The sequence below is a fragment of the Herpailurus yagouaroundi genome, unplaced genomic scaffold (assembly GCF_014898765.1).
Source record: "Herpailurus yagouaroundi ecotype Mexico unplaced genomic scaffold, PumYag 77, whole genome shotgun sequence".
Classification (NCBI taxonomy): Eukaryota; Metazoa; Chordata; class Mammalia; order Carnivora; family Felidae; genus Herpailurus; species Herpailurus yagouaroundi.
Genome location: NW_024412388.1, coordinates 83,755,769 through 83,782,835, shown reverse-complemented (window position 1 = coordinate 83,782,835; position 27,067 = coordinate 83,755,769). Strand labels below are relative to the sequence as shown.

The following is a 27,067-nucleotide window of genomic DNA, read 5'->3' as shown; positions in this document are numbered from 1 at the left end:
CCAAATGCAAACTCTTCCAAGCAAAATGATTACAGTTACCGAGATTATAGGCCTATGCTATCCGTGGAGCCATTTCAAAAATTATAGTAATTTATCTTATCAACAGTCTTATTTAATCTGATAACACATGATACCTAACATATAGGGAAACCTGCATTTTACTTCTTTACAAGAATCTTCATATGGACATCAAATCTTCATAGACATGTCCTTAAAAATGGACACTTACAAAGTCTTATTTCTTTCATAGTTTTATTTTTCAAACAAAACCAGGGGAAAACTGTAAAGGATAAAAAAGTTCATTTTAACTGTTTCAAGAAAATAGTTGTTAAAAATTCTTCAGTTAGATAGAAAGCACTTATCAGCACATAAATTTTCAGAGTTTCCTAAATATAATATATAGCAGGGCTATATGTTAGAAATCTTATCAGATAATATCTAAATGAAGTATTTTCATGAAGTGCTGTGAATCATGTTATCCCAGATGGTAAAGATCACTTTTCCTACTGATAAGCAGAAATGTAATGATACCAAGTTAAAAATACATGTCATGATTTTGAGAGTGTTTTAATTGATTGATTCCAGTTTGTTATGACCTAAACTCTCCAAAATGTGTAGCAGCTATCCTTCTAGAAGGAAAAAGGAAGTTAAAGGTAGTGACTATGAAATTACATATATGAGCATATTTTTAAAATGGGAATAAAACTGTCTTTCAATGAAGCAGAATAATTTGATAGTGACACTCCATCCTCGAAAACTGCAAGATGCAATTTTACACTGCTTTGAGTACAAGTATCTTTTGAGCTGTCATGCAGAAATGGTTTCTCTACTTGAAAATGGGGTTTTCCTTTCATCATTCAGGGATGTGCGCCTGTCACTCTCCATTGCCGTCGATACGGGGAGTCGTGATTGTACTCGGAGCTGGAGACACTGCTTTTGACTGTGCAACATCCGCTTTATGTTGTGGAGCCCGCCGCGTGTTCATCGTCTTCAGAAAAGGCTTTGTTAATATAAGAGCTGTCCCCGAGGAGGTAAAATGGAACCATCAGAAAATATGGAGTTGTAATGTAACAGATTTTAGGAGACGAAACTGTGAAAGTTCAGTCTCCTAGTTAAATTATTAGAATGTTCTTGAAATTGTGAAATGCAAATTAAAAAAATCTGGGCTACCCATAGTTTTTTTTTTTTTTTTCTAATTCAGACATTCAAAGTAAAAGAAAATTATTTTATAATACTGATTTGGATAAAATGAAAAATTCATCTTTGTCAGTACATAAGTGCTTCTTATTGTTAGTGTTAGTATCTTTTGAAATGTATAGTATGTAACTAGTAACAGTAGAATATGCTAAGTCTTCATTTCCTGAACAACAGGCACTCATCACAAAATGTAGGGATAGTTGGAGAATGTGATAATTAGAGACCTTTGGAATTCTATATAAGCCAAGTTTATAAGCTCCATTCAAAGTTATATGTCTTGGTCATACGGTCAATTCATTATGCTGGGAAGCCAATAGAACAAAGAGATTGCCATTTATTATTTTTTTAAGAGCTCTGTTGTAAGCATTATTTAGAATTAATAATTGGTTAACTTACTAAAAATGACAGATTTAAAATGATTTCATCCTTACAAGTGACTGGTGACTAATCTTGGGTGAGGCATCAGCTGGGTACATTTACCATGGACTTCTCAAATTTTAATGCTATTAGTAAAGATAATGCCTTAAAGGATATTAGTTCTGAGAACAAAAACAAAACATATTTGTAGAAATATAAATTACTCATTTTATCCAGATCAGTATGATGAATGTAATTTGCTTTAGAATGCCTTACTATATTTGGAGTCTCTATACCAGGTAAGAATTATAAGTGTAGTCAATAGGTGATTTGTCACATGTAGATTAACCACAATCCAGATTAATCCCACTAAGATATCAGAGTCCCCACTGATTCATGGCTGGGTTTCAGACATCAACTTTATTCTCTGGGCTTTCTTTTATCATTTTACCCATTCAAGCTTTTTTTTCCAAAATCCGAGGTAGAGATGGTCTTATAATCTTGGGAGTTTTTTGTTTTGTTTTGTTTTTTTCTGGAGCACTATCTACAGCGTCAATTAATACAATTCCATTATGTTACAAATAAAAAGAAAACAGCCATACTGGAACAGCGATAGTGAGATGAAGTGACTTGCCCAAGATGAAAGAGGATGGGAGCTAATTTTATTCATCTTTGTGTCTCCATGCATAGCACAGAACCTCCACAAAGAATAAATACTTGGCACATATGTTTTGAACTAAATATTTTAAATATTTTTCTTCTGATTCCAATGTCAAATAAGTTTTCATTAGAAAGGCTGCACCCTTAGAGTTGGAAGGGAAGATGACCCTGGACAGAAAGGCCAGTGTACTTTATACTTTATCGTATAGTCATCTTCCATTAACAAAGGTAACTAGAAATGAGTGGTGGCTGTTTCTTCCACCTTCAGTAGAATGTACACAAAAAATGAGACCAGGTAATTACTTGAGAGGGTAGAAGTAGAAATAATTTATCTATTTAATCAATCAATCGACCTACCTTTATTGAACATCCATTTGTGTACCAGGCATTGTTCTAGGCAATTTTAATACAATTGTAATACAGCTTGTACCTAGTGACAGAAGACACTTGATAAGCAAACAAATTAACTGTCACATAAATAGTATTTTGAAAGGTGATTAGTGCTACGGAGAAAAGTTAATATAGAAGTATAAGGAGTGTGTATTTGGGGAGAGGCTACAGTGGAAGAGGTGGCAGGATTTGCCATTTTAAATAGGGTAGTCCAGGAAGGCCTCTCTAAAAAGATGACTTTAGGGCATAGAAATGAAGACTGAGGGAATGTAGACATCTGGGAACAAAACATTCCAGGGAAGGCAAAGGCATCCACCTTTGATTGAAAAAGGCCCTTAAACTTCTGAGAATATAAATAAATAAATAAATAAATAAATAAATAAATAAATAAGGTAAGTCAGTATGACTGGAACAGAGTAAGGGAGGACATTATGTGGTACACTGGGTGAGGTCTTATAGGCATTCATAAGGCCTTTAGTTTTTATTTTCTGTGAAAGAGGAAACCATTGGACTGCTTTGAGCAGAGAAGCACCAAGATCTGAGTTAAATTTCAGGGGCACCTGGGTGGCTCAGTTGGTTAAGCATCTGACTTCAACTCAGGTCATGATCTCACCGTTCATGAGTTTGAGCCCCGCGTTGGTCTCCATGCTGACAGCTCAGAGCCTGGAACTGCTGTGGATTCTGTGTCTCCTTCTCTCTCTGCCCCTCCCTGCTTGCATTCTGTCTCTCTCTCTCTCTCTCAAAAATAAATAAGTATTTAAAAATCAATCAATTAATAAATAAATAAATTTTAAAAGGACCGCCCTGTTGAAAATTGATTAACGATGTTCGGGTCAGTAGCACGGAGGCTGTTAGAGGCTAATTGAAAGAGTAGGCTATTAGTCAATGGGACCACATTTTGGGACAGAAAGGATGAGTCCAGGCATAGTTTGGTTGTCAGACCAGAGTTTACTGGGCTGAACCATGGTTTCCAAACTGTTGAAAAGCAATAGGTCTGTGGAATAACAGGTAACACTGCAGTACAGTACTGTAACTGCAGTACAGCTCAGTAGAACTCAAGTGGCTCTGGGTCCTAATTAAAACTATAAAAACAAATGTTTGGATGTATATTATTGGCTTACAAGAAACCACATTTTTTATATGATGTAATAACTTCTTCATGGGGCACCTGGGTGGCTCAGTTAGTTAAGCTTTTGACTTCGGCTCAGGTCACGATCTCACGGTTTTGTGGGTTACAGCCCCGTGTCGGGATCTGTGCTGACAGCTCAGAGCCTGGAGCCTGCTTCAGATTCTGTGTCTCCCTCTCTCTCTGTTCCTCCCTGCCTGTGCTCTGTCTCTCAAAAATAAATTAAAAAACCCTAAAAACAAAACAAAAAAAACCTTCTTGACTGTGAGCTCCATAAGAACAGGAGCCATGGTCAGCTCTCCTGGTTCCTTTGTTTCTTCCCCCTGCCTAGCGCAATGGTGCCACATATAAAGTCTTCAACAAAGAATTGGGAAATTAGTATTTTCTGGGGGGAATTGGCATCCAGGGCTCCTAGCATCAAAAGAGCTAGTACTTTCCAGGTTAGATTCGTGTTATAGTAATAGGCCTTTGAAGGTTCATTTGGTAATTTTAAGTGAAATTCCTCAACATGAGAGAAGGAATAATATGTAACATATTTTCAGAACATGCATAGATTTTAGGGTTGGGTTATTGGCCAGTGCTCATGCTTTTTTAGGATTGGGGGTTTTAGGATTTAGCATTTCCAGAGGTTCTGATATTAATCCCTCCTGTCCATTACTTGGTTTTGTTATGTCAAAAGAGGGCCCTTGGCATGGCCAGCGCTAGCACTTATGAAACTGGAAAGTCAGGAGGAAGTTCAACACTCCAAGACAAGGTCCTCAGGGAATATGTTCTAGGAAAAAATATTAACTGACAAGAAAAATTTAATAGCATACCCAATTTCTTTGTATTTCTCCTCTTTCTCTTATGCTTTCTACCCCTAATGCACTCAATCTGCAACCACACTTGGATTCTTTAAAGTCAGCGAAGAATGAGAAAAATGGATATTTAGAGTTTCTCTCAAATATGAGTATCATTTAATGGGTTTGGGCTCTTGGATGGAATTTGGGAATTACATGTATTTTTGTTGGTTAAGGTCCTCACCATTAAGCATGTCAGCATGCAATATTCTAAGCTTCAGTCTAATTCTCAGATGGTCATAGAGGGAGGACAATACAGAGCAATAGTGCTCTCATCCTTTAGTGACAAATATGAATTATTATTATAAAGGCCAGTTACATTTAACATTACATTGTTAGTAACAAAGAACAGTGTGATTGGATCCAGAAATGTTTTAATCTCCTAAAGTGGGAGGCAACACCCAATAGATTCAGCAGTGATACCCATATCCCAGTTTTCAAATGCAGATGTTCTCAAATTTCCGTATGCATCAGAATCACCTGGAGGGCTGGTCATACATAGCTTGCTGGGCCCTGGTTCCAGAGGTTCTGATTCCAGACATCTGGGAGGGGCCTGAGAATTTGCATTTTTAACAAGTTTCTTGGTGATGCTGAGACTGCAATCCACTGCTCTCATGTATCATCCATGTAGTTTCCAGCTGTCTAATTAGAGCCATCGGCAGTGTGCTGTTTTGGGGCGCTTTCCATCTTAGTTAAGAAAGCATTAATGCTACAGAATATAGGTTTGATGAAACGAAGATATGGAGGCATCATCAGCATATTGATGGAATTCTGATTCCAAATGTCTTTCAGTCTCCCTTGTGGCCTCACACACATGCTAAATAGGATGCTACTGACAAACTAGCACTTCTTAGCTGTGCGTCCTTAGGGAGACCAGCCAATCACTCAGCACTATCCTCTAAGAAGATGAGGGAAAATCTGTTAATAATTCCCTCCAGTATTTTCTGCAAGCTTAAATAGGTGAGATTAAATTTCACAGGATAACAGAATCCCCCAAAATGCTGGTATTAAAAGCTGTTGACAGATCAGATAAAACTGCAAGAATGCTTTAGGCAGTTGGGAATCCCTAAAAGGAGGCATGAAGGTCAGGACTCAGCAGACCTGCTTGAGTAGATAAATTTAAAGGATAAGGTTCGGGAAGAACTTTGTAGTTCTTACTATTACTGAGAAGTATCACTTATTAATTATTACTGGTACAAAATTATTTTACTAGTACGATGCCACCCACCAATTTTAAGAATCTATTGTTCACATATTCAGTTTTTTAATATCAGGAAAACATGATAGATCTTTTAATTCTGTTATATTTAAAATGGGCTCTCCTCTATAGCACTCACCAGTGCCCCTTGGCTTCCCCCCTATTCATTTGCTAAAATGTTAACTGATTTACCTTTGATATGCCTGTCTCCATATATTTTAGCTATTCTGGACGTCAACTCCTTGGTAATTAATGCTACTTTATTATTTTTTTAATAATAAAAATAACAGTGCCAGATTACCTAGTCTGTTAGTCAAAATCTGTTACTGCAACTCTGAAATAATGCATTTTCTTTTTTTGAAATAATAGATTTTCATGTGAAAGAATGCACTTTTTAGTTGACTCCTGAATACTATACAGCATACCCCATAATAGATCCTTTATGTGGCATGATCTGTGAGCCTCTCCTCAGACATTTTGAATATCAAATGATGACGTTTATGCTACATTCATTGACACTTTCATTGTCTACATCTTGCTGACTAAACATTTTCCTAGAAATAACTAATGCTTTCTAGTTTTTATTTAATTTTAAGAAATATGAACCTGGGACTGTTTTTAGAAAATAACCTCTATAAGCTGACAAATTTAATTTTACTTACTAAGGTGATGCTTATAGCAACTCTTCAATATTTGGCACCTGCATGTCATTTGAGTTGGTGTTCTTCATGGAAAGTAATCAGAGACCTGTTAACATGATTGCTAATATGAAGATATCTGCAAACAAACAAATAAATAAACACGCCCAATTAGCCCCAAAACACAATTAGTGGCGGCTAGGGGCTCCCTGGTACTAAGATATTAAGTATACCTTTAATACTTTAATAATGACATGGGAATGACATTCTAAGGATCTGTGTGTGTTTACATTTTTGAAAAGCATGAAAATTTAGTGTCACGTGAGAAAGTAGAATGGAACAGTTGACAAGGAAGTGGCTAAAGGCTGGAGAACTTTGTTCTAGGTTACATATCCTAGTCTGAGAGTGCCCATCTGTAAAATTACTGTTGTAATTTATATGCTTCTTAAAGCTTTTTATATCCCCCAACTTCTGTATTTTGAACATTCAGACGAAGATGTCTGAATGATGTGGAATCTGGACAGGAAGGCTGTATCTCCTCATGAAATGACAGCAGCTCTATACTGAAAATTTTGGCCATCTCTATAAATATTATACTTGAAACAAGTTGCAATTAATGTATCCCCCGTTAGTTGGAAAAGTAAAATCTGCTACATTCAAGACATGGATATCAAAGAAGCCTGCAGGTGAAGTTGTCAGAATTCTACACTATATGTGAGAATTCAGATGGTGAGTGGGGAAAAAAAAAAAAAAAGACTGTAAATAGGCCAGGAGACAACAGAAGCCTGTGCTCATCAAGATTACATACTTAACAATCTTAACTATTTTCTTTCTTTTTTTTTTTTTCATTTTTTTAAATGTTTATTTTTGAGACACAGAGAGACAGAGCTTGAGTCGGGGAGAGGCAGAGAGACAGGGAGACACAGAATCCAAAGCAGGCTCCAGGCTCTGAGCTGTCAGCACAGAGCCTGATGCGGGGCTCGAAATCCTCAACCGGAGGATTGACGCTCAACTGACGGAGCCACCCAGGCTCAGCTGAGCCCAAGCTTAGTGAGCCCAAGCTTACTGAGCCCAAGCTCACCCATCTGAGCCCAAGCTTAACTATTTTCAGTAATTCCAAGGAGAGGATGATGACTACATTATATTGACTAGGAATATCTGAGAACTGAAAACTATATATCTTTTGAAAAGGTTTAACAATCATTTAGGATTGGTATGCATATATGTATGTATGTTATCAGATCACTCTTAAGCTTTATTACATAGTAATGTGTTGTTACTCTATTAACTTTCATGTGAAAGTTAGAAGCCCTTCTCCCACTAATAATATTCCTCTCAATTTCCACTGTCTTCTTGTCTTATCCATTGGAAATATTAAAAAGTAATTTGCATAATTTAAAAAATATGCATGTTGCTCAGGCACAAAATTCAAAACAGAAAAGTAAATGAATAACATTCCTGAATTAATATAAAAGCTAATAGGGGCGCCTGAGTGAGTCAGTTGGTTGAGCAACCAACTTTGGCTCAGGTCATGATCTCATGGTCTGTGAGTTCCACCCCAGCATTGGGCTCTGTGCTCACAGCTCAAAGCCTGGAGCCTGCTTTGGATTCTCTCTCTCTTTCTGCCCTTCCCCCGCTCACATTCTATGTCTCAAAAAATCAGCATTAAAATTTTAAAAAAATATATAAAAGCTAATACTTGTCATTTTTTGAAGTAATTTTTTTTTTCTTATAAAAAGGTGAACTCACTGGTGCCTGGGTGACTCACTAGGTTAAGTGTCCAATTCTCGATTTCAGCTCTGGTCATAATCTCAGTTTGTGAGATCAAACTCCACATCAGGCCTTTGCATACAGAGTCAAGCCTGCTTGGGATTCTCTCCCTCTTCTCTCTCTGCCCCTTCTCCCACTCATGCATGTGTACTCTTTCTCTCAAAATAAATAAACAAACATTTTTTTAAAAGGTGAACTCATCCTCCAAGATCTGCTCCAAATGTCATTTTTTTTCTTTGCAAGCTTCCTTAGTTTCTTCTTAATTAACCTCTTCTTCCTGTGAGATCTTACAACTCTTTATACTTCCTATATTACAGCACTTGTCACATAGAATAGTTATTACTTTATACCCATCTCACAAATTAAAATGCAAGCTCCTTCAGATGGATTGGTTCATTCAATTTGTATCTGAGTCAAAGTATAGAACAATGCTTGATCCAAGGTGTCATATCAGGGAATTGTGATGAATAAATACTTTTGTGGCATTGAAAATATTATAGGAAGACTTTAAATGAAAATGAAATACTCAAAATATATAATTTATACATACATACATACACCCCAAAATTACTACTGATGGCTTTTAAAGAAGTATTTTACTTTTAAAGGTTTAAAATATCTCACATTACAGTATCAACCTAACATTAAAAGTAGATTGAAAAAAAAAGTTATTTGTTCCTGGTCTTCAGTCTTTTAAAAGATAGCTAAGAATTAAAAAAAAAAAAAAGGAAGAAATCATAACCAAGTAATATAAGAGGTAAAAATGAATAAAAATTTATGAAATCAGAGATGATTAGAAGATGTGAGAGGATCCTTGTTTGAACAGAATTTACATAAAGAGGGATTTCACAATTGAAGAGGATACTGCAAAGGCACCAAAGTTACGCAGAAGATAATTTTGTGAGATACTGTGACAGCAGCCAGACATGCTTGACTACAGCAAAAAGTAAGACGAGGAGTAATAAGAGCTAGTTAGAGTGAAGGAAATCTCGTCAGTCATGAATAGTATTTAAAAATACTCTCCTCTTGTAAGAAAGGATGTATTTTATGATCTCTGTGCAAAAGCATTAAAGACTCTAAATTATCCCATGCATTGCATTTGTGGCTTTTGCAGCTCAATAGTGTCACAATAAAATAGTTAAGGGGTAATTGTGTAGTATAACTCTCACATGGAAAAATGTTTCTCTCTGTTCAAGATTCTTCAATTTTAAAAGCTTAAAGTGAAAAAAACCCAGAAGACTGTAACATCACAGTAGGTACTAAAAGGAACCTCACCTTGTGGTTTCAGCAAACTATTCTTGCCAAAGAAAAGAATAATTGCAGAATTCTAAGAGTAGTAAGCCTATCAGAATTGTTCCACTTTCCACCACTGACTGTGAACCTATATAAACTAAAAAGTGCAAAGTATGTTAAGAACTGTTTAGTAAGGGGTACCTGGGTGGCTCAGTCAGTTAAGCATCAAGTTCAGCTCAGGTCGTGATCTCATGGTTTGTGAGTTTGAGCCCCACATCAGGCTCTGTGCTGATGGCGCAGAGCCTGGCGCCCGCATTGGTTTCTGTGTCTCCCTCTCTCTCTGCCCCTTCCCTGCTTGCTCACTCTCTCTCTCTCCCAAAAATGAATAAACATTAAAAAAAAAACTGTTTAGTAAATTAAGGAAGATAAGATCAAGAAAAGGTAGACAGAATTTACTGCCTCTATCTTTCTTCATGACCTCAGTAACCAAATTGACCAGAAGATTGGATTGTGAAATCAGACTCACACCAATGAGAGATAAAACCTGCATCAAGCTTTCTTAACAAGTTCAAAGATCTAAATAAACAAAGAAGTGTGGGGTAAACAAGGAGAGCTTCAAGACCACCAAACACAATTTTCCAGGCCCCATCTTGGTACATCAAGATGTACTTCAACCCAGATTAATGTGGGGTCTCTAAACAACATCAGTAGCTCCATCACTTACACAAAAGGATGCTGATTCAACTATAAAACGTCTCCAGTTTATACTCAGTTACATAGTTTATATGACTCTTCACAGAGATCCATGCCCCAAAAATCCAGTTCCCAGGTTTTTGTGTTTGTTTTATTATAGCTATCCTAGATTAGCAGGTAGATCTTGCCAAAAGCATTCTACAGGTAAGGGCTCTCCCACTCGAGAATGCTGACCGATCCTTTGTTTCCCAGTAGCATATTTACAGAGGCATTTAACCAGGTCTCTTTCCTTCTTTCTTTCTTGAAATAAGCTCCTTTACCTCCCTACATCTTTCCTCACCCAAGGGAGATAATCTATCATATACCACGATCTCCCCGTAGCTAATCCTTTTCCAGTAACTGCTTCCTACTCATTCTTCAAGATTAGTTCCTAGAGTACCTTTTCCAGGCTTCCCTTTCTTGTTGTGCACCACTGCTGTGCAGAATGCCATTTTATCTGCCAGTACTGCACACTGTATTTATATGTGTTACCGCACTGAATAGGATTGCTGATTTGTCTGCATCTGTGAGAGTCCTGAAAGCAGGGATTATTTTATTAGCTATAACACCTAGCACATTTTTTTTTTCTTACAAAATAGGTACTCAATAAATGTTTGGTAAATTTATGGATGAATGGAACTCTCATTGTGTGGTTATGAACATTTCTGGTGTATCCAATACTTGATCAGTGATGAAATAAAAGAATATTTTTTCAGGATTATCACTGACCAGAGCAGACCACCAAAAGCATTTTGATTTGAAATTCCTTCTCTAGGTCCTCACGTTCATATAGAATTGATAACTTGTTAAATATCTAGCTATTCAAGGGTAATCTTTACAAAGAATATTATTTCTTCATAGTGTTTCTCAAACTTTACATATTAGAATATAATGTATGCTGGGTTTGAGTTCTCATTATAGTTTATAACCTATACTTATTTTGCCTATACGCAATCTAAAAATGAGTTGACATGATACTTTTAATTGTAGTAAATTAAGTTGTTTCATAATTTCCACAGTATGATACCTGTAATATTAATCAGACCAAATCATCACATTACATAAAGTTAATCATTCAAATGATCATCATTACTGCATGCTATAGCACTCTATTTTTATTTCACTCAGCATCAACCATGTATCCTCCCTGAATATGGAGGTAAAAATCAAAGCTAAGAAGGTTTTTCTTATTTTCCTAATGTCATGGGAAAAGAAAGTAACAGTTTGTTTTATTGAACCTCAATAATGAAACCTTACAGGTGTTTCCTCCTTCATTCCCTTGGGTAATTATTGGTGGAGATAAGAACAAGAGAGGCTTATATGTTTGTTTGAGGTACCAATTATCCCTCATGAGAACAGGCACCATTGAACAAATAGATAAATATGTGTGCCATGAACAGAAGTTTTCATATACCAAAACTACAGAGTTGCTGCTTATTAATGATCATTAACATTAGGTATTAAAAAGCACTAACACTGACATCTGTGAACTACTTAGCACAGAAGGCTGATTAATTTGGACAATAAAATATTAAGACCCACTACATGAGTTTGGTCACTCTGGCCCCTCATTTTCTCATGGCAGTGTAACTGACAGCTGAGAAAGAACATCATTTACTTTTTATTTCAACCTCACAACATACGATGCTGTGGCCAGGTAGCATGTCTACTGTATGCCCAGTGTTATACTTGCTTCAGGATGGGTGTTTAGAGGCCACTGAGTCCATATACTACTAGTTGGTTATCCGTTCTTTAACTTGAATGTCCTCCGGGTTTTCATAATAGTTATTCTTGGTAAACAAAATGTTATTAAAAGTCTACTATGTGCTAGCCATTTTGATGGGGCTGAAATTCACTTGATTTCCTTCCATGTGGCATATTGGCTAGAGTATATTCTGATTTGCCAGGCATCTGTTTGACATTCATCTGCTTGTATTCGTCATTTGTTAAATACTTTAATATCACTCCTTGACCCTGGGGATAGGAAGTTAAATAAAATATTCTTTCTGTGTTCAACGAGTTTTTTAAAGGATTTTACTTACTAGCAAATAAATTTATTTTAAATTCTATCTTAATTTTCCATTTTTAAATCTTGAGATTATGTGTTCTGTGTCTCTACTATCCACTTTATGAAGTAATACTTCTTTGTTCTAAATTTAAACTTTCTCTGGATTCAAGGAGTTGCCATTAGTTCATTTACAATATTGAGTCCCTAAGTCCATCACTTGGTTTCTATATGTCATAATTTTATTGTACTTCAAAACTTACTTAGAATAGGAAGCTTGATTCTCTTCTTCCCACTGAGGGCAGCCTTTATCAGGCCAACTCCTTGACCATTAATTTGCCTTTGAGTAGATCCTTTCCTGTTCTAATTAACCTTGTTTTGAGATTGAACAACTAGAACCATCCAAAGCTCATTCTTTCAAATATGCCACAATTGCTGTCTTTGTAGATTAATGAATATCACCCAGGATTTTGTTCAGCCATATCAGGATTTTAACCAGGTTTTATTATTCCTCAGTATATGTTTGGTTTCTCTGAACCTCAGGTTTTCTTCTTAGCAAGGAAATAATGCTTCTTCTCACATAGGATTAGTTGTGAGTGCAGCAAACAGCAGAGTGCCTGAGGTTGGGTGCTAAGGCTGTAAATCATGATTGATACCCATTCATGTGTTATTGACTTTTTGAGCCACAATAAGGAGAAAAACTTGGCTTGAAACTTAATACTTAAAAAATAATAATAACTGATATATGTGTCATAAACATATCTTCTGTGTGAAAATTAAAATGAGCCATATGTAAAGCACTTAAAAGAATATCTGCTCTATAAGTATTTATTTATTTATTATCTGGCTAGACAGATTTCTTAAATAGTGAAAGTAAATTCCTCTGTTGCCCAGAAATAATTCAAAGGATATATCACTTGACACATGACTTTATGTACTTTGAATTCTCATTTTCCTAATATTTCCCTGTTGACTGAGATAAATCTTATCATCTCAAAAAAATGTTACCATCTTAGCTTTTCTTTTCCCAATATCAGTACTTTCCAAATAAATACATATGTTAAAGTGATATCTTCCTATCTTTCCTTTAAAAGTTTTTCCATCTCTGGGGTGCCCGGGTGGCTCAATTGATTGAGTGTCCGACTTCAGCTTAGGTCATGATCTTGCAGTTCATGAGTTCAAGCATCGCGTTTGTCTCTGTGCTGACAGCTCAGAACCTGAAGCCTGCTTCAGATTCTGTCTCTCTCTCTCTCTGTCCTTCCCCCACTTGCACTGTCTCTCTCTCTCTCAAAAATAAATAAATGTTAAAAAAATTGTTAATTAAACATAAAAGTTTTTCCATTTCTTGCATAAAATGAAAAATCTAGCTACTTAATAGCAAAATGGCAAGAAATGGTATGATTTATGTCTGCTGCCCAGTATTATACTCTTACATATTTTAGAGAATATAAAACATGTCAAAGTTCAAAAGCAAAATTTCAGAGTAATCTTTTGTGGGGGCCAGTGTTAATACTCCTCAACTTTTGTGCACTGTTAGATATCTGTCACAAATACTGAATATTTAAATACCAGCTATCAATGCTAGTGCATATGGGAAATTATGATATGAGCTGAGGATATATTAAAATACAGTTTCCTTGTGATCATAACTGTATATAGCTTTTAATCCCTCAGAAGTCAAAACCATGGTAGGAATACTACTAAAGCATGTTCAAGCATTAAGTCATTGGTAGTCATTTTTTTTTTAATTTTGATTTGTTCGCAGTGTCCAGTTTTGTTTTTATTTTTATTTTCATTTTATTTATTTATTTTTAATTTATTTATTGTTTAATTTACATTCAAATTAGTAAACATATGGTGCAACAATGATGTCAGAAGTAGATTCCTTAATGCCCCTTACCCATTTAGACTATCTCCCTTCCCACAACCCTTCCAGAAACCATCTCTTTGTTCTCTATATTTAAGAGACTTTTATGTTTTGTCTCCCTTCCTGTTTTTATATTATTTTTGCTTCCCTTCTCTCTTCCCTAGTTCATCTGTTTCATATCTTAAATGCTTCATATGAGTGAACTCATAGGTTTATCTTTTTTGGACTGACAAATTTTTCTTAACATAATACACTCCAGATCCATCCATGTAGTTGTAAACGAAAGACTTAATTCTTTTTGATTGTGAAGTAATACTCAATTGTGTGTGTATATATATATATATATATATATATATATATATATATATATACACCACATCTTCTTTATCCATTCCTATCGATGGGCATTTGGGCTCTTTCCATACTTTTGCTATTGTCAATAGCACTGCTATAAACATTGGGGTGAACGTGCCCCTTCAAAACAGCACACTTGTTTCCCTTGGATGAATACCGGGTAGTGCAATTGCTGGGTTGTAGGGTAGTTCTACTTTTAATTTTTTGAGGAACCTCCATACTATTTTCCAGAGTGACTGCACTAGTTTGCATTCCCACCAGCAATGCAAAAGATATCCTCTTTCTCCACATCCTCGCCAACATCTGTGGTTGCCTGAGTTGCTAATGTTAGCCATGCTGACAGGTGTTAGGTGGTATCTCATTGTGGATTTGATTTGTATTTCCCCAATGATGAGTTATTTTGAGCATTTTTTCATGTGTCAGTTGGCAATCTGGATATCTTTTTTGGAGAAGTGTCTATTTGTTTCATGTCTTTTGCCCATTTCTTCACTGGATTATTTGTTTCTTGGGTGTTGAGTTTGATAAGTGCTTTATAGATTTTGGATACTAACCCTTTATCTGATATGTCATTTGTGAATATCTTCTCCCATTCCACTGGTTGCCTTTTAGTTTTGCTGATTGTTTCCTTCACTATGCAGAAGCTTTTTATTTTGATGAGGTCCCAAATACTTCATGTTTGCTTTTGTTTCCCTTGCCTCTGGAGATGTCTTGAGTAAGAAGTTCCTGCAGCCAAGGTCAAAGAGGTTTTTACCTGCTTTTTCCTCGAGGATTTTGATGGCTTCCTGTCTTACATTGAGATCTTTCATCCATTTTGAGTTTATTTTTGTGTATGGTGTAAGAAAGTGGTCCAGGTTCATTCTTCTGCGTGTCGCTGTCCAGTTTTCCTAGCACCACTTGCTGAAGAGACTTTATTCCATTGGATATTCTTTCCTGCTTTGACAAAAATTAGTTGGCCATACATTTGTGGGTCCATTTATGGGGTATCTATTCTGTTCCATTGATCTGCGTGTCTGTTCTTGTGCCAGTATCATAGTGTCTGGATGATTACAGCTTTGTAGTATAGCTTGAAGTCTGGGATTGTGATGCCTCCTGCTTAATTTTCTTTTTCAGGATTGCTTTGGCTATTCGGGGTCTTTTCTGGTTCCATACAAATGTTAGGATTATTTGTCCAACTCTGTGAAGATTGCTGGTGTTATTTTGATAAGGATTGCACTGAATGTGTAGATTGCTTTGGGTAGCATCAACATTTTAACAATATTTTTTCTTCCTATCCAGGAGCATGGAATCTTTTTCCATTTTTTGGTGTCGTCTTCAATTTCTTTCATTATCTTTCTATAGTTTTCAGTGTATAGATGTTTCACCTCTTTGGTTAGATTTATTCCTAGGTATTTTATGGGTTTTGGTGCAACTGTAAATGGGATCAATTCCTTGATTTTCTTTCTGTTGCTTCATTGTGGGTGTATACGAATGCAACCGATTTCTGTGCGTTGATTTTATATCCTGCAACTTTGCTGAATTCATGAATTAGTTTTAGCAGTTTTTTGGTGGAATCTTTTGGGTTTTCCTTATAGAATATCATGTCATCTGTGAACAGTGAAAGTTTGGCCTCCTCCTGGCCAATTTGGATGCCTTTTATTTCTTTGTGTTGTCTGATTGCAGAGGCTAAGACTTCCAATACTTGAATAACAGTGGCAAGAGTGGACATCCCTGTCGTGTTCCTGACCTTAGGGGGAAAGCTCTCAGTTTTTCCCCATTGAGGATGATATTAGCAGTGCATCTTTAATATATGGCTTTTATGATCTCGATGTACGATCCTTCTATCCCTACTTTCTTGAGGGTTTTTTATCAAGGAAAGGATGCTGTGTTTTCTTAGATGCTTTCTCTGCATCTATTGAGAGGATCATATGGTTCTTGTCCTTTCTTTAATGATGTGAAGTATCACATTGATTGTTTTGCAGATATTGAACCAGTCCTGCATCCCAGATATAAATCCCACTTGGCCTTGGTGAATAATTCTTTTAATGTATTGTTGGATCTGGTTAGCTAGTATCTTGTTGAGGATTTTTGCATCCATGCCCATCAGGGAAATTGGACTATAGTTCTCCTTTTTGGTGGGGTCTTTGTCTGGTTTTGGAATCAAGGTAATTCTGGCTTCATAGAAAGAGTTTGGAAGTTTTCCTTCCATTTCTATTTTTTGGAACAGCTTCAAGAGAATAGGTATTAACTCTTCTTTAAATGTTTGATAGAATTCCCCTTGAAAGCCATCTGACCCTGAACTCTTGTTTTTTGGGAGATTTTTGATTACTAATTCTATTTCTTTACGGGTTATGGGTCTGTTTAAATTTTCTATTTCTTCCTGTTTCAGTTTTGGTAGTTTATATGTTTCTAGGAGTTTGTCCATTTCTTCCAGATTTCCCATTTTATTGGCATATAATAGCTCGTAATATTCTGTTATTATTGTTTGTGTATCTGCAGTGTTGGTTGTGATCTCTCCTCCTTCATTCTTGATTTTATTTATTTGGGTCCTTTCCTTTTTCTTTTTGATCAAACTGGCTACGGGTTTACCAAATTTGTTAATTCTTTCAAAGAACCAGCTCCTGTTTTCATTGATCTGTTCTACTGCTTTTTTGGTTTTAATAACACTGATTTCTGCTCTAATCTTTATTATTTCCTGTATTCTGGTGGTTTTGGGTTTTATTTGCTATTCTTTTTCCAGCTCTTTGAGTTGTAAGGTCAGGTTGTGTATCTGAGACGTTTCTTCCTTCTTTAGGAAGGTTTGGATTGCTATATAGTCCCTTCTTATAACCACTTTTGCTGCATCCCAAAGGTTTTAGGCTGTGGTGTTATCGTTTTCATTGGTTTCCATGTAATTTTTAATTTCCTCTTTAATTTCTTGGTTAGCCCATTCATTCTTTATTAGGGTGTTCTTTAGTCTCCAATAATTTGTTATCTTTCCAGATTTTTTTCTTGTGGTTGACTTCCGAGTTTCATAGTGTCTTGGTCTGAAAATATGCACAATATGATCTCGATCTTTTTGTACTTGTTGAGGGCTGATTTCTGTCCTAGTATGTGATCCATTCTATAGTTGTTCCATGTGCACTCGAGAAGAATGTGTATTCTGCTGCTTTAGCATGAAATGTTCTGAATGTGTCTGTTAAGTCCATCTGGTCCAGTGTGTCATTCAAAGCCATTGTTTCCTTGTTGATTTTCTGTTTAGATGATCTGTCCATTGCTGCAAGTGGGGTGTTGAAGTCCCCTACTATTATGGTATTATTATCAATGAGTTTATTTAAGTCTGTGGTTAATTGATTTATATATTTGCGTGCTCTCACATTTGGAACATAAATGTTTATAATTGTTAGGTCTTCTTGGTAGATAGACCCCTTAATTATGATATAATGCCCTTCTTCAGCTCTTGTAACAGTCTTTATTTTAAAATCTAGATTGTCTGATATAAGATTGGCTACTCTGGCGTCTTTTGGCAACCATTAGCATGATAGATGGTTCTCTGTCCCCTTATTTTCAATCCGAAGGTGACTTTAGGTCTAAAATGGGTCTCTTGTAAACAGTATATAGATGGATCTTGTTTTCTAATCCATTCTGTTACCCTATGTCTTTTGATTGGAGCTTTTAGACCATTGATGTTTAGAGTGAGTACTGAAAGATATGAGTTTATTGCCATAGTAATAGTTGGAGTTTCTGGTAGTGTTCTCTGGTCCTTTCTAGTCTCTGTTGCTTTTGGTCTTTTTTTTTCATCTTTTCTCCCCTCAGAGAGTCCCCCTTAAAATTTCTTGCAGGGCTGGTTTAGTGGTCACAAACTCCTTTAATTTTTGTTTGTCTGGGAAACTTTTTATCTCACCTTCTGTTTTGAATGAGAACCTTGGTGGATAAAGAATTCTTGGCTGCATATTTTTCCAATTCAGCACATTGAATATATCCTGCCACTCCTTTCTGGCCTGCCACGTTTCTGTGGATAGGTCTCCTGTGAACCTGATCTGTTTTCTTTTGTATGTTAAGACTTTTTTTTTCCCTTGTTGCTTTCATGATTCTTTCCTTGCCTGAGAATTTTGTGAATTTCACTATGATATGCCCAGTTGATGGTTGGTTTTTGTTGAATCTAATGAGTGTCCTCTGTGCTTCCTGGATTTTGATGTCTATGTCTTTCCCCAGGTTAGGAAAATTTTCCACTACGATTTGCTCACATAAATTTTCTGCCTCTTTTTCTCCCTTCACCTTCTCGGACACCTGTGATTCTGATGTTATTCCTTTTTAATGAGTCACTGAGTTCTATAATTTTTATTTCTTGCTCTTTTGCCGTAGTCCCCTGTTTTCTTCTGCTTCATTATTCTCCATAAGTTTGTCCTCTGTGTTGCTGATTCGCTGCTCTGACTCATCCATCCTTGCCGCCATGGCATCCATTTGAGATTGCAGCTCAGTTTTAGCATTTTTTTATTTCATCCTGACTAGCTTTTACTTCTCAGAAGGGGATTCTAATCTATTTTCAACCCCAACTAGTATTATTATCATTATTGTAAATTCTGGTTCAGACATCTTGCTTGTATCTGTGTTGATTAAGTCCCTGGCTGTCAATTTTTCCTGTTCTTTCTTTTGGGGTGAATTCCTTTGTTTCATCATTTTGTAGAAAGAAAAGGAATTAATAAAGAAAAAAAAATTTTAATTAAAAAATTAAAAGCAACACAAGGAAATAAAATAAAGGATGCTAGGTCCTAGGTGTGTTTTGCTCTGGTTGTTGAAAGAAGCTTGATAGATTAGATAAAAAATGGAAAGATAAGAAAAGAAAAAATGAGATAAAAAAAGAATTAAAAAAGGAAGACTTTTGAAAATAAGAAAAAATTAATACAGTAAAATAGAATAAAATGAAATGATGAAAGTAAAATAGAATTTTAAAAATTTAAAAAAATGTAAAACATAGATTAGAAAAAAATAAAGAAAAATATTTTAAATAAAAGTGGAAAATAAGTTTTTTCTTTTTCTGTATTCAAAAATAGGAAAAGAAAAATTAAAAAGAATTGAATGAAAGGACCAACAGACAGAATGAAGTATGATTGAAAGTACATCTGTTTTCCCATAGAAGTCAAGCTATAAAGCACTTTATAGTCCATATACTAAGCAGGTGGAGAGACTTGTGTTTTTCTAGAGGCCTTGACAAACCCTAGTCAAGTTGGGCAGGGCTTAGTGTAACACCTTCCTTCTCCACTGGATGGTGCTGCTTAGCTTACCTGGATGGATTGCTGTGGCATGTGTAGGTGTGTATGCACATGTGTGGGAGGGGTGACCAGCTACCCAGGCTCTAGTATCAGAACTCTGTGCTCTCCATGTCTGGCAATCAAGCACCCCTCCTTTGTCTCCAGCTTCCATCCACTCCCTGCTTCTACACTGTCTGTGACCAAGCTGTCAGGCTGCCAGGTGGCACCTCCATCCTGAGTTTTATCTCAGATGTGGTTCTGTTTCCCAACCCCTCACTTCTGAGGAACTGCAGCTTTGACCTGCTTAGATCTTCTGGGGGTGGGTCTTGCTGAGCAATGGCTGGGTGCCAACCCACTCCTAGGAATGTTCTCAAGACCGTGCTGCTGCCAATGACCAGAGACTGTGGCTGGGTGGCAGCCCACCCCAGAAAAAGTTCACGCAGTCTTGTAGCACTAGTGCTTCAGGGTTTATGGAAAATCACAACACACACCTAGTGCCAGGCTTCCCACTTAAGGTCCTTGTTCCAACACCAGTGAATGTGGTTGTTCTCTGGGGTCCTCTGGGACCTTTGCCTGTGGGCAGGCTGCACAGTCTCTACCAAATGTCCTCTCAGCAGGGGAACTGCCTCTCCCTGTGTGCCCCAAGGACCCTTGGAGCTCGCTCTCTGCTCCTTGGTATTCGCCCTTCCCACCAGAGCTCTGCCAGATGTCGAACTGTGGAGTTTCAGACTCTGCATTCCCCTTGTTTATAGAGTCTTAATGGAAATTAACTGTCTCTTTTCTCCTTACTCCCTTTTTTTTTCAGTCCCTGCAACTGTTCCCACTTTTCCACTTTCTCTGTAGCTGCTTTTGGTGGGGGGGTTGCTTTTCCCATACTCTCCCCCCATCTCCTTCCTCTCTTTGCAAGCAAAAACAGCTCCCTACCCTCCATGACTCCTCTCTCCCCAAGTTCACCTCTCCATGCTGCATACCTGCTGAGTTCTGTGGTTCAGTTTGTCAGATTGTTGTGTTAATTCTCAAATCAGTTTTTTAGGTGTGCAGGATGGTTTCGTGTTGATCTGGCTCCATTTCAGGGACAAGAGATGCAAAAAAAACTTCCATGCTGTTCCACCATCTTAGCCCCTCCAAATATAGAGGAATTTCTTTAAACAGAAAATAAATAATCGCAATTTTGTTTTTAAATTTGATGCCAAATTTTCCAAAAATTATATGAGATTATCTACAGAGAATAATAGATACTATCTAAGTATTAAGAGACATAAAAAGTAGAATGGGACAAAATAGATCCTAAATCAGTCTGAGACATGCTCACAATACGTGCAGCATAGTTCAGGATTTTATTTCTGCCCTTTGCAGAAAAAAGTACTATTTTAAATATGTATCATGTATTGATTTATTGAAACCATAAACACTTGTCATTGTTATTCAATAAAGTTTGGAATTATCATTAAAATTTAGCATCACTTGGCAGTTTTGAAGCACAATAAACTGGTTTATATTGATGAGTTATAAGGTGCTACATAATGTAAGTGTGACAAAAGTGACGCAGGAAACCTATCTTCTTTATGGAGCCAGATTTGTTTTGTAATTAGAACTATTCAAGGAATACTTTGCCTTCTAGAAATCATACATTTTATTTTGTTGAAAATTAAAACAGAGTCTAAAATTCTTTGCCTTTTTCTTTCCCTTTTTTTTTTTTTTTACCTTTGCTCTTGGGTCACCTTTCTGTTGCATTCATAATCCTATTGCTAAGTGGTATTCAATAGTTTGAAGAATGATTTTCAGGGGAAAAGTGAATTCAGAAAATTTACTACAAGTGCACCTGGGTGGCTGAGTGCGTAAAGCATCCAACTTTGACTTAAGTCATGATCTCATGGTCCATGGGTTCAATCCCCACTTTGGGCTCTTTGCTGACAGCTAGGAACCTGAAGCCTTCTTTGCTTTCTGTGTCTCCTTCTCTCTCTGCCCCTCCCCAGCTTGTATTTGGTCTCTGTCTCTCTCTCAAAAATAAGTAAACATTAAAAAAAATACAAAAAATTGAAACTACAAATAAATAGTATTTACTTGCACTTTCTATATGTTAAGTTTTGTTTTAGGTGTTTTACATTTCTAAATTGCTTTAAATAACACCACATACTAACTAATTAGGTTTTATTTCCATTTTACATATATGAAGGCTGAAGATCAGAGAGATTTATTTACTGACTCTCCCAAGTAAGCATTAGAAGCCGGTTTCAAACCTGATTCAATTCCACTTACTCCTAATTTTCCTGTCTAAACAGGGCACAGTTTAAGATCCATTGTTTTGATACTTACTATCCACAATATACCTAATATCTAGTATTTTTCATATTGGTAATCTCTTAATTTATAAAGAAAAGGGAAATATTTTGCAGTAATAATTTATGTGGTCCAATTTTTAAGGCTTTAAAGCCAATATTCAAAGCATAAATAAAACATAGGCTGAATAGCTTTGTGCCAATATACAGGAATGACCAGTGTTTCTCAATTTTGTTTTTGCTTTTGTTTTTGTTTTTTTATTTATTTATTTATTTTTATTTATATATGAAATTTATTGTCAAATTGTTTTCCATACAACACCCAGTGCTCATCCCAAAAGGTGCCCTCCTCAATATCCATCACCCACCCTCTCCTCCGTCCCACCCCCCATCAACCCTCAGTTTGCTCTCAGTTCTCAACAGTCTCTTATGCTTTGGCTCTCTCCCACTCTAACCTCTTTTTTTTTTTTTTCCTTCCCCTCCCCCATGGGTTCCTGTTAAGTTTCTCAGGATCCACATAAGAGTGAAACCATATGGTATCTGTCTTTCTCTGTATGGCTTATTTCACTTAGCATCACACTCTCCAGTTCCATCCACGTTGCTACAAAAGGCCATATTTCATTTTTTCTCATTGCCACGTAGTATTCCATAGTGTATATAAACCACAATTTCTTTATCCATTCATCAGTTGATGGATATTTAGGCTCTTTCCATAATTTGGCTATTGTTGAGAGTGCTGCTATGAACATTGGGGTACAAGTGCCCCTATGCATCAGTACTCCTGTGTCCCTTGGATAAATTCCTAGCAGTGCTATTGCTGGGTCATAGGGTAGGTCTATTTTTAATTTTCTGAGGAACCTCCACACTGCTTTCCAGAGCAGCTGCACCAATTTGCATTCCCACCAACAGTGCAAGAGGGTTCCCGTTTCTCCACATCCTCTCCAGCATCTGTAGTCTCCTGATTTGTTCATTTTGGCCACTCTGACTGGCGTGAGGTGATACCTGAGTGTGGTTTTGATTTGTATTTCCCTGATAAGGAGCGACGCTGAACATCTTTTCATGTGCCTGATGGCCATCCGGATGTCTTCTTTAGAGAAGTGTCTATTCATGTTTTCTGCCCATTTCTTCACTGGGTTATTTGCTTTTCGGGTGTGGAGTTTGGTGAGCTCTTTATAGATTTTGGATACTAGCCCTTTGTCCGATATGTTATTTGCAAATATCTTTTCCCATTCCGTTGGTTGCCTTTTCGTTTTGTTGGTTGTTTCCTTTGCTGTGCAGAAGCTTTTTATCTTCATAAGGTCCCAGTAATTCACTTTTGCTTTTAATTCCCTTGCCTTTGGAGATGTGTCGAGTAAGAGTTTGCTACGGCTGAGGTCAGAGAGGTCTTTTCCTGCTTTCTCCTCTAAGGTTTTGATGGTTTCCTGTCTCACATTCAGGTCCTTTATCCATTTTGAGTGTATTTTTGTGAATGGTGTGAGAAAGTGGTCTAGTTTCAACCTTCTGCATGTTGGTGTCCAGTTCTCCCAGCACCATTTGTTAAAGAGACTGTCTTTTTTCCATTGGATGTTCTTTCCTGCTTTGTCAAAGATGAGTTGGCCATACGTTTGTGGGTCTAGTTCTGGGGTTTCTATTCTATTCCATTGGTCTATGTGTCTGTTTTTGTGCCATGTTTTTGTTTTTTTAAGTTATCCCTTTAGTGAGTCTTCATAAACTTTTATTCCTAATTAACCCTCCCCAATACACACACAAACACACTGTAAATTTAATAATATAGATATCCTGTATATTTGTTTATATATTATTGCTCTTATGGGGGGGAGTTATCACAAATTCAATTTTGACACCTAAGATTTTTTCCTTCTTCAAGAATTAATTTTTGCTCCCTTATGGATGATATTACTCTCAAAAAGAATGCATGGTATAGACCAACTAAGTTCAGGCCCAGTCAGATATAATCTGATAAGACCATGGTTCACAAATTGTCATTTCTAGACAAGCAGCATAGCATCACTTAGGACTTTGTTAGAAATGCAGATCCTCAGGCCTCATCTAATCCTATAGAGCTAAAAGTTCTGAGGGTGGGTCCATGCAATTCGTTTTAACAAGCCCCCCAGCTTGCCAAAGTTCTGGAACCACTGATGCGTGCCAAAGTTTGGAACCACTAATTATGGACAGAGTGCCCAGAAGTGGGTCTATGATTTGATCACAACATAAAGCAAGTCACTTTATGTCTCAGTTTTTCCATCTTGTTGGTGCCAGACAACTCCTTGTATGGAACCTTACACAAACAACCTTCTTAATCTCACTTGTCAGGGGTCCTACTAAGAACCCACCTGTCTTCCATGAGGGAGGGAAGGAATGAGATTTGACAATCCCTCATCCACTTCAGTAGTACAATTTTTGAAAAATACACTTAATATACTAGTTAGGGTTACATTGACAAAGGCCTGGATCCCCCCCCCAAAAAACAATAAATGGAAAAATAAATAATAAGTAAATATTTACATTCTGTCTTGATAGGCATCCCATTATGGGCATGAAAACAAAAACCAGCGTGTCCCATTTTATAGCAGAATAAATGAGGTAATAGATGTGGATTAACTGGGAATTTGTCAAGAAGAACATACTTGTTTCTCTTTCTTAAATTTTTCATTTGCATTTTTACAAAAGTAAGATTAAATGTTATTTGTTTCTTGATCCCACAGTTTCTCATTCTTCTTTCCTCTACCTGCCATTTAAATCATGCACTTGCAGAAATTGGCTCACCCACTTGATTGACTTTTTTCCAGTTTAGATATATGCAACCTGGTAATGATCAGAAGTATTTAATTTCATATGTGGCATGATTGAAAAGAGAAGTTAAGCCTACATAAGTGAAAGCATATGGAAAACCAGACTTTTGCTACAGGCAAAAACTTTATATGCCACCAACCATAGGGTATGGTGTCCCTAAAACTTGAGAAATATCTTGTGATGCCATTCTCTGTAAACTTCCACATGACAACTCCAGTCTATTTAAGACTCCCTTGAGTCAGTGATTTGCAAAATGTAAATAGCTGATAACTGAACATCAGCTTTGGTGAAATAAAAAGCTCTATGTTGATTTAAGCATCGGAAGGTGTAGCATGTATAATTGAATTTAAAACCAAGTATTAAATGGAGAAGAAACATTGTCAACTTCTCCTCTGTTCTGTTTTTTTCAGGTGGAGCTTGCTAAGGAAAAAAGGTGTGAATTTTTGCCTTTCCTGTCCCCACGGAAGGTTATAGTAAAAGGAGGGAGAATTGTTGCTATGCAGTTTGTTCGGACAGAGCAAGATGAAATGGGAAACTGGAATGAACATGAAGATGAGCTAGTCCATCTGAGAGCCGATGTGGTCATCAGTGCCTTTGGTTCAGTTCTGAGTGATCCTACAGGTAGAGTTCTCGGGAGCTGAAATGCATTATGCAATTGTCTGTTATTTCAGTGCCATAAGAGTTTCCACCTTTCAGGGAATTGTTTTCCACTTTAACATTCATTTTCTTCTTCTAGTATGAAATCCAAGCAATCTTGATTTAAAAGGCTTAGAAATGGCATTTAATGCTTATACAGAATTATTTTTAAAGTGGTGGGGATTGAAAATAACATTAATCTTTCTTTTAAGCTGATAATCAAAATACATAGTCCGTTTTGTAATAAACGTTTGCCTGTTTCCTCTGTAAGAATGGCTTTTCTTCAATTAGACCTGGAGTAAGAAAATGTGACAGAGAAGTTGTAACAGCCAATCTTCAATGATTCAGACAAATTAAGACCTAATGAATAGGCAAAAATAGAATTCATGTGTACTACTGTCCTCATGCCAAGCCATCGCTAGAAACATCAAAATTATCAAATTAGAAAGTTTGAATTCCTGTCACTTCATCTGGATGGCATAAATGGACATGCTAAGGAAGAAAAAAATGCTTTTAACAGAAAGATAAGAAAGGGAAATGTCTTATATAATATTCCAAGTGAGTAATAAGGTAATCAATTAAGAGTATTCTGTGTTATATTTCCCCCAAACCCAGTGTTTTGGGGGCTTATTGTAGATGAAAGCATAGGTACTTATGTTCCTTTATTTTGCAAATTCTTTACCTTTTAATACACACTGTTTAAATGATTAACTCTTTTATTTACTGAAAGTAAAATAAAAGATGTTTTTCTAAGACAGACATTCATTATGAGTAACAATAACAGCAAAAAAAATCTAAACCTGACAGATCCTATGACTCCCTACTATATCCATGCTAAAATTACATTTTGTGTCTGAAATAGGAAGAGATACATGCAAGCAAATGTGCATTTTTATGCAGCAGATAAGTAAAAAATTCAACCAGTCATCAGGATATTTTATCTGCAGGACATCAAACATCTTGGTATTTGGAAACATCCAGATGTTTAATGTCATCAAGATAAATGTTTTCAAATAGCTGGATGATGGCCCGAATTTGTCACTTTTCATCTAGATGTTTATGTGATATGTAGACACAGTCATAGTGTGGTTTGTTTATCATTAACTGCGTTCAGGAAAAGAGAAAAAAGAAAAACGCATAAATTATATTCTATCATCTAAAAAATCATACTGTTCTTACTACTCAGCACATCACCAAAAACTGAGTAAAAAGTTGAGTCATATTTAACTAGCAATTCTGTTGATGATTCACTTATCAAAAACTAATTTATCTTACCCATCTAAATTTATGTTTCATAACTGACATCTCTAACTAACATTAAGAAAAATGTATTTTTTCCTAAACAAACATAAGTAGATATGACTCACAAGATCATAGAAAATAGCTTTTGCTTAATTTAGTATTTAATTTTTTTAATGTTTATTTTTTGAGAGAGACAGAGACAGAGAGACAGAATGTGAGTTGGGTAGGCGCAGAGAGAGAGGGAGACACAGAATCCGAAGCAGGCTTCAGGCTCTGAGCTGTCAGCACAGAGCCTAACGCGGGGCTTGAATCCATGAACCACAAGACGATGACCTTAGCCAAAGTCGGATGCTTAATTGACTGAACCACCCAGGTGCCCCTTAATTTAGTATTTAAAATATGAAGTGTAAGAAAGTTTGAGTCTAGTGATTTTTATTTGCAAAACCATTCCAGAATTTATTTATGTATTAATTTATTTATGTATTTTATTCCAGAACTTACTTGTATGTTTCTTCCCGTATTTCACATATACTACCCATATACA

The 27,067-nt window shown here is 36.4% G+C and overlaps 1 protein-coding gene and 1 long non-coding RNA gene across 2 annotated transcripts in view; one reads left to right on the top strand and one right to left on the bottom strand.

Annotated features, from left to right (window-relative positions):
- Positions 1-27,067, top strand: part of DPYD (dihydropyrimidine dehydrogenase) — an 891,530-nt gene that overhangs the window by 399,058 nt on the left and 465,405 nt on the right. Inside the window, exons 13-14 of the mRNA XM_040471061.1 lie at positions 862-1,031; positions 25,056-25,266. Coding sequence (XP_040326995.1) covers positions 862-1,031; positions 25,056-25,266 — 381 coding nt within the window. The remainder of the gene's footprint in view (positions 1-861; positions 1,032-25,055; positions 25,267-27,067) is intronic.
- Positions 911-27,067, bottom strand: part of LOC121027531 (uncharacterized) — a 53,607-nt gene continuing 27,450 nt past the window's right edge. Inside the window, exons 6-7 of the long non-coding RNA XR_005788787.1 lie at positions 6,430-6,544; positions 911-1,017 (exon numbers count right to left, since the gene is read on the bottom strand). This is a non-coding gene — a long non-coding RNA (uncharacterized LOC121027531). The remainder of the gene's footprint in view (positions 1,018-6,429; positions 6,545-27,067) is intronic.